At 41.9% G+C, this 8,932-nt stretch overlaps 1 protein-coding gene across 1 annotated transcript in view; it reads left to right on the forward strand.

The window, feature by feature from the left end:
- Positions 1 to 6,917, forward strand: part of GLUL (glutamate-ammonia ligase) — a 31,357-nt gene extending 24,440 nt beyond the window's left edge. The window contains exons 6-7 of the mRNA XM_068239698.1: positions 98 to 297; positions 3,487 to 6,917. Of these exons, the coding sequence (XP_068095799.1) occupies positions 98 to 297; positions 3,487 to 3,805 (519 nt within the window). The 3' untranslated portion in view covers positions 3,806 to 6,917. The remainder of the gene's footprint in view (positions 1 to 97; positions 298 to 3,486) is intronic.
- The last annotated feature ends 2,015 nt before the right edge of the window (positions 6,918 to 8,932 follow it).

Consider the following 8,932-nt stretch of genomic DNA (forward strand, 5'->3'; position numbering starts at 1 on the left):
TGCCTTGTCTTGTGCTAAAACAAGAGGCAAATGGACGGCTTGAAAAGAAGATGACATTTTTACAAATGCTACAATGAGAATTGTGATTTGCTTACAGTGGGAGTTCCAAGTGGGGCCTTGTGAAGGGATTGACATGGGCGATCATCTCTGGGTATCCCGCTTTATTCTGCATCGTGTTTGTGAAGATTTTGGAATTGTGGTTTCATTTGACCCAAAACCCATCACTGGAAACTGGAACGGAGCTGGTTGCCATACCAACTTCAGCACAAAAGAGATGAGAGAGGAAGGAGGCCTCAAGTAAGTAAAGCCATTATGTCATTGAACATGTATACACAGCTTCTTCTCATTCCCTCGGTAGAAGGAGCATGTGTGTCTTGGTGCTGGTTAATGTCAACTTGCTGCTGTTAAAGAGAATCTGTATTGTTAAAATCACACAAAAGTAAACATACCAGTGTGTTAGGGGACATCTCCTATTACCCTCTGTCACAATTTCGCCGCTCCCTGCCGCATTAAAAGTGGTTAAAAACAGTTTTAAAAAGTTTGTTTATAAACAAACAAAATGGCCACCAAAACAGGAAGTAGGTAGAAAATATGTCCATACACAAGCAGGCTGTATACACCCTTCCTTTTGAATCTCAAGAGATCATTTGTGTGTTTCTTTCCCCCTGCATCTCTCATGCACTGAAGTTTCAGGCTGCTCTTTTCTTCCTGCAAACAGCTTTGTCCTTGTCTGTAATTCCTCACTATGTGAAAGCCCAGCCAGCTCAGAGGACGATTTATCCAGCTTGTAAAAGATAAGAGAGAAGAGAGAAGCTGCTCTAATCTAAATAACACACAGGCAGTGTGCATAGAGGGGCCTGGAAGGGGGAGTTCATAGCAGAACCACAACACTTAAGAACTTGGCAGCCTTCCAGACACAGGCTGACAAGTCTGACAAGAGAGAGATAAGTTGATTTATTACAGAGACTGTGATAGTACAAAGTGCTGCAGTAAGCCAGAACACACTAGAATAGCTTTTGGAACTTGTAGGATGATAAAAAGCAGGATGCAATTTTTGTTACGGAGTCTCTTTAAATGCCAACTTGCTGCTGGTTAATGCCAACTTACAGGCCATGATGAAGCATCCTGCTTTTCTCTGTAGCCAACGCTGGTTGCTGTACAAAGTATTGTAATCTGGGGAAAAAACAAGTAAAAAAAATAAGTTGCCTCTTTTTTTTTTTTTTTTTCCTAACAAAACTGTCCCTTCAAACATAACAGCTTAACTTTTATGGAGAATTGATCTGTGTGCACTGAATCCACATCACATGCACAGCTACTTATACACACAACAGATTTTCATCACCTAAAGTGATCACTTGTGATTGTTTGGGGTGAGAATCAAGTGTGGTAACAGATATCCCTGGATGTAGGAAGTATTCCCTACAGCTAGTTTGATAATCCTCAGCTGTCATCAGCCCTCCTCCTCCTCTGCTATAAGCAGAGTGGTTCAGAAAAGCGCCAATCCTGCATTCTCTCATTTTGCCCCACCCGGCTACTTTTTCATGACACCCGGCTGGAAAAAAATTCTGGGGAGAACACTGCAGTTTATATTTATCCTTAATGTGTATGTAAAGATGAGGATGCCATTTTGCTCCAGAGTTAAAAATTGAAACACAGATATGCCAGTTACATAGTACTTCTAAAGTCTAACGGATTGAATAATACCACGGTACATACATAAATTCAGCTCGCTGGGATGTTAGTTCAACCTGATAAGGCTGTGTTCCGACTTGAGCTGAGAATGGCTGTGTTCCGACTTGAGCTGAGAATGGACATTTAGGCCTCGATTCATAAAGCATTCCCGCATTCGGAAATGCAAAAAAACGCTCACTTTACCGACCACACACCAAAATATGCATTCATAAAGGCTTTTTCCGCATGAAAAGCCGACATTTGCGAGCAGAGTGATCAATCACCGCCTTGCGCGGTGATTATCACAGCAACAGTAACAAATGTCAATTCATAAAGATTAGAGGTAGCGGTATGCGGACGGGTATTACCGCTACCTCTGATGTGGCGAGAAGCGTGCGGAATCCGTTGCAGTGAATGGGACAGACCTCCCAAGCAGCTGCAGAGAGAACACCGCACGGAGGGATTCCGCCTGCTTCCCCTGTTTCCGCACGTCTCCCGACAGCCTAACGCCTGCCTACAGCGGAGTATCTCCGCACGTATATCACAAGTAGCTAAATTTTTATGAATTACCACCCTGAAGGCGGAAATACCGACAGCGGTGTTTCCCCGCTCGACTTTCCCCGCTCGCAGGCAGTTTTATGAATCGAGGCCTTATTGTCAATTCGCTCATTGCAAAACTGACAGTCAACATTTTTTGTTTTATAAATAGGAGCTGCTCACACGTCAGTTTGCAACGGATCTGTTGCGTTAAGCAGGCCACACTTTTGTGCAGGCCGAGATAATTCCAGGCAGACAGATGTGTTCCCCCATACAGCCTATGGTGGAAACGTATCTGCCCCAGGCTACAGCTGGACTACAGCGTACCATCTGAGCGGACACTACACGATCCACTCCCGCTGGTCGCACGTGGTCTGGCGCAAGTGGGAACACAGCCTTAAGGGCCTTTAGAACGGACCTGAACTTCCTCTCTGCTCTAAAAGATACGCAACAACATAATAACCTTTAAAGAAAAACATTTCTCTATTACAACTGATACAAATCCTGCAATACATTTACATTGTGTCTACTTCCTGCTTTCATTGAGGCAGTCATATTGTTAACATCCTGTGCTTTCAAATGAGCTTATCTGCAGAGGCAGTCAGGTGACACAAGGGAGAAATCAAATTATAACTTGTGCGTAGACACAAATGGGGTGAATTAGACTGCCTAAGCTCTCTAAATACATACAGGGTGCATTTCTCTATGTTTTTATATTTTGTCCTGTGCAAAAGTTAGTAAAAAAAGATACTTGCCACAGTGAGTCAAAGCATCTGATCTGCATACTCATTCTGGGGCAGTGACTCTAATTATTAGAGCACAGGAGTCAGGCAACTGGCATTGTTAAAGAATGGAGATGGCAGCCTTCATATTCTACTCACTTCAGGTTCCTAAAGTTCTTTTTATCAGGAAACCTGCTTGCGTTCCCTTTAGCATACCTGAAATGATGTTGTTTCCATTAACTACGGTATGTTAAATGATTATGAAAGCTGGATTTTGAGTACCATTTATTTTTATCTCCTACCTACTTGTATATATGAAGTTACTGTGTATTTATACAGTGCTGAGATTTTCTGCAGTGCTTTACAATGTCCATAGTCCTGTCACTATCTGTCCCCCAGAGGCGCTTACATCTAGTCCCTATCTTTGTCATAGTCCACTGTCCCTATCAGTCTAAGGCCAGTGTTTGAAGGAGCCAATTAACTTACCAGTATGTTTGGGGATCTCAAATACATATAAACACCAGGTTCTAATGAATTCCTTAATTATTATTTACAGGCATATAGAGGAGTCCATTGATCGTCTTAGCAAGCGTCATGAATACCACATTCGAAGCTATGACCCCAAGGGAGGCCGAGACAACGCCCGCCGTTTAACTGGTCACCACGAAACCTCCAATATCCATGAATTCTCTGCAGGAGTAGCAAACCGCTCTGCAAGTATCCGCATTCCACGTAGTTGTGGGCAGGAGAAGAAGGGATACTTTGAGGACCGCCGCCCATCAGCCAACTGTGACCCCTATGCTGTGACAGAAGCCTTGGTGCGAACCTGCCTTCTTAAGGAAACTGGAGATGAGCCTGTGGACTATAAGAACTGAGGGAGGAAACGGGCTTCAGCTACTATCAGCCTCCTTTATTAGCCAGTTCTGTTTCTATTCAGTACACCTATGCCTAAATCTTCTCTAAACCCATATCATTATGTCTTGTAGACATATTTAGCAATGGGGTAGGGTAGGGCGTAGGGAAACCCTTAATTCCCTGTAGTCTGGTTCTGCTAGGTGTAATCTCTTGTTTTTCTTAAGATATTAATCTTGAGTAGGAAATGCTTTAAAAATGATATTCATTAACGGAAAGGCAAAAGCACAATTGGTGCTTCTTTCCAAATTCTCACGTGAAAGGCTTTGTGCGCCCTTTAAAAGTTGATATGAATCAGACAAAAGATAGAAACAGGACTGGCCACCAATCTTACTGACTGGCATTTATTCTATACAAAATGTAACGCATGGGACAAACACCACTAGCTTTTTTTTACAGATCAAATTGATACACATCAGTGTGGGCTGTTCCCTTGTTAGAGTCAACTATTAAGGCTAACCATGCTTAATATTTGGAGAATATTACTAAAATACAACTGTATAAATAAAAAAAAGGTGTTTAGTCAATAAAGCACTACGAATAGCAGGTACTTTATGATGTGTTAAAGCTAATGTGGACCTAGAAAGAAAATCAGCCAGATACCTAAGGAGAGGGAGGGCTCTGGGTTATATAGAACCTTTCCGCTCCTCTCATGGTCCGCTTGTTCCAGCACTGGGTCGCTGTTTGAATCCCCCCGCTGTGGGAGGCTTTGGATGCCTAAGTGCTCTCGAAGACAGACGGCCCGGGTCTGTATTGTGCCCGCGCGAGTGAACAGAAGAGCAGTACAGAGCTGACCATCTTCAAAAGCACTCGGGCTCCTAAAGACTGCTGAAGCCTCCTTCGGTGGCAGAAGGTAGTATTTGACCAATTGGTTGAATACGGCTACCAGGGGATCCAGCGCTGGAACGCGGAGACTGTGCGAGGAGCGAGAAGGCTCTATAGGACCCAGAGACTTCCCTCTCCTTAGGTAAGTATCTGGATGATTTTTTATTTTTTTTATAGGTTCACATTAACTCTAAGCACAATAACCCAAATCAGCCAATTGGATTTAATTGTTCTATAGTCGGAACAAACTATCTGGTTGCTAGAAGTTATTGCATTTTGCATTTTATGACTACTTTTGGCATTGCCATACTGAACAAACCTGTTATGGGTTTACTAAACAGGAGTATGCACAAACCACCAATGACGTTCAAGCCACAGTAGTCTATAACAGCCAATCAGTTTCACATTTACACTATTCTAATCTTTTCAGGAAAGTATTTCTGATTGGTTGTTATGCATCTTGTGATTGATCTTGACTTGTATTGCTCAATAAGCCTACTAGTGTCCACATAAGTCACAACAAACTTATAAGTGAAGAAAGGTGCAGGGCAGTTTGGAAGGCCTTGGCCCCACTGTGCCCTGTGCACACCACTGATTCTAACAGGAAGATTAATTCACTGCTGAATTTCTACCGGGTACTTAGTCATTTGACTTGTTCTAGGCTTATCCTATTGCCCTATTTAATACAGATACATAGGAAAGGATATAGTCTGATCTTTCAAGTGACCGCAGGGTCATTCTATCTGTCTAGGCATCTTTGAGGCTGTTTTTACATGTCCCTGATCTTAGTAATGTTGTCATTGAGTCCATTGGTGTAGTATTTTCTATTTACTTGTAACTTTAATCTATAGAGGAGAGAGGGTGAATAAGAAAATCTGTCAAAGTTTTTGGAATAAAATACAGTAATTGTAATAATAAAAAAAAACATTGAGGTTTATGTTGGTGCCAAACTACAGTGGAGGGAGCAGTGGCACAAACATTAAAGGACCACAATAAATTGTAAAACCTAAAATACACATATATATATATATATATATATATATATATATGTGGTCCATTTGTCCCTGAGTAAAATGCACTGTAGATGCCCTTTATCCTATGTAGCTGCCACTTACAGTACTTACTTACAGGTTTTGGATTAGTTAATCTCCTCATGGGGTATGCTCAAGACTTATTTTATTCTTTTCAAAAGCGTACCTTGGCAGAGACCTCGACAAAGATGCCAACCAGCCTGCCTACTGACTGCATACTATTCTGGCAACTGGAATGTGCCATCACCATTCAGGGAATGCATTTGAAATTAAAGAAAAATTTGAGAATCCCCCATGAGGATATGGACTAGTCCAAAACCCATTGCTAAGTGGTATGAGCTGTCTTATTAATACTACCGACTGTAAGTGAAAGCTACATGGCAAAAAACACATACAGTGTATTTTAATCTAGAACAAACAGAACTCTAATATGTATGTGTACATTGATATTTTCAACTTTACAGTTTTTTTGTGATAGTGGTCTTTTAGGGAACACTATATAGGCTATCATGGCGGTAAGCAGTGTTGTGGCCTTTGTAAACCTTGACAGACACTGTTGTAAGGCCACCTCTGGGCTACTTATGAAGAACTCTGCTAAATGTAACTTGAAGACCCTGTTGACATGGGTTATTTGTCAAGGACAGCTAGAACTATTTGTCCAGAGGCATTCAAGATGGAAACAGGACATCCGGGTCAACTTGTGATGTTTGCGATCCTGTTTTTGTGCATCTTTGTCAATTTAAATTTTTTGTCCTGTTTCTTTTATAAAGGGATCTAACTTTTTTGGAATTTGTGATACTTGTATGTCTGTTTCATCTTCATGAAGGACTGATCATGTTTTGGTGCATTAAACACATCAAAAGGTTTTGGAGTTGTAAGAGCTGGGCTAATATTTAATCTTTGCTCTTAAGTTAAATTTAGTGCACTGATAACCTCTTTACCAGCAAAAAATGTGACTATTCAGTGCTCTGTGAACGATTCCATTATAAAAAAAAAATGAAGAAGAAGTTTATATTTTTCCCCACAGTCTTTAAAATTTCTACAATTTCTACGCACATACAAAATAAACCACTTCCTAGTCATGTTTTTTTTAATGGGTCTAGGGTTTTAACGGCAGGGTAGGAGTTAATGCTTCTGGATTGCATCTCATTCTGACATAGTCTGTTTTTCAAATAGATTTTGTTTTTTTCTTTTTGTAATAAAAAAAAACTAAATCTGACTGCATTTGTTGTGTGTTTATTTTCTTTTTTATAAGAGAAGTGTAAAGGGGATTCAGCCATGTAAGGCACCAAGTACTGTCCAGAGGAAGACCAGACAAATTAACATTTATATTGAGCTTTTCTCCTGGCGGACTCAAAGCGCCAGAACTGCAACCACTAGGGTTCACTCTACAGGCAGTAGCAGTGTTATGGAGTCTTGCCCAAGATCTCCTTACTGAATAGGTGCTGGCTTACTGAACAGGAAGAGCCGAGTTTCAAACCCAGATCGCATGTGTTAGAGGCAGAGCCCTCAATCATTACACTATCCAGCCACTGGAAGTGCTATAGTTGGTGTTGGTGTCCAAAATAGGAATATCGAATTCCGAACACTCGAATTCTCCCGAACACCTCACTTTACCAATTTTATTACCGAACAAGCGGACAAAGTCAGGGGGAGTTCACTTACATGCGCTTCAGGGTGCGGCCCGCATGGGTCCAATACTTCCTATATTCAGCTTTGGAAGAAGGAAGCATTGGAGTCCCGTGGATCATGCTGTGAACCGTACATAAGTGAACTCCCCCTGACCATGTTTGCTTGTTCGGTACATAAAGTGCTTAAGTTTGGTGTTCAGGAGAATTTGGGTGTTCAGAATTCGATATCCCAAATTCAAACACCATCACTAGTTATAGCACCTCACAGAACTGGCTGTCTCTTGTTTTAGGATACCATTGGGAAGTCTTTCTGTCACTCACTTGTCTGCAGTATTTGTGAGGATTGAAATAATCTCAATAAATGGGAACCTGTTATTTATTAAATTGCTAACCAGATCCACTGACTGCTGCTGCGCAGATCCATTCCTGACCATACTAGTGCCCCAAACAAAATTTCCTGACTACACTCACCGAAAGAATTATTAGAAACACCATGCTAACTTGGAACACCATACCAACTTGACCCCCTTTTGCCTTCAGAACTGCCTTAATTCTATGTGGCATTGATTCAACAAGGTACTGAAAGCATTCTTTGGAAATGTTGGCCCATATTGATAGGATAGCATCTTGCAGTTGATGGAGATTTGTGGGATGCACATCCAGAGCACGAAGCTCCCGTTCCATCACATCCCAAAGATGCTCTATTGGGTTGAGATCTGGTGACTGTGGGGGCCATTTTAGGACAGTGAACTTACTGTCATGTTCAAGAAACCAATTTGAAATTATTCGAGCTTTGTGGCATGGTGCATTATCCTGCTGGAAGTAGCCATCAGAGGATGGGTACATGGTGGTCATAAAGGGATGGACATGATCAGAAACAATGCTCAGGTAGCCCGTGACATTTAAACAATGCCCATTTGGCACTAAGGGGCCTAAAGTGTGCCAAGAAAACATCCAACCACCAGCCTGCACAGTGGTAACAAGTCATGATCGAAGAAGCGACTGCCTGGATGAGAGGTATCATGCGAGATCCTTGTGGCCCTCAACCTCATTTTGCCAGTGTAGAGGAGATCCAAGGGTGGCAGGGGCGATGCTATGATTTTTTTTTATTTTTTTTTGCAGCGCTGATAACTGAACAAGGCACTCCTGCACCCCTGGTGTCTTCTTGATAATGCTCCTGGTGCAGTCATGATCCCGCTCCCCATCCACACGCATAAACACAGAGGCTTCCTATTAATGCTCACAGCATACTATTATCCTCTCTGATACAACCTAGTTATATACATATGCAGTCTTCGTGTACCCCGTTACATGTGCCCCATATAACAAGTCATCTTACTCCTTTAAGAAGTGCTTCCATCATGGCCCCGCATAACAAGTATAGTCATTTTGTTCCCCTATAACAAATGCAGCCATCAAGTCCCCCATATGCCAAGTGTACCAATCATTCCCCTCATATAATGTCACAGCAACAGCCGTCATGTCCCCCATATAACAAATGTACTCATCAGATCCTATATAACACCTGTATCCATGTCAACCATGTAGCAAGTGCAGCCATACTGTCCTCCCTATAACAAGTGCAGCCCTTATGTTCCCCATG

The sequence above is a fragment of the Hyperolius riggenbachi genome, chromosome 6, assembly GCF_040937935.1.
Source record: "Hyperolius riggenbachi isolate aHypRig1 chromosome 6, aHypRig1.pri, whole genome shotgun sequence".
Lineage (NCBI taxonomy): Eukaryota > Metazoa > Chordata > Amphibia > Anura > Hyperoliidae > Hyperolius > Hyperolius riggenbachi.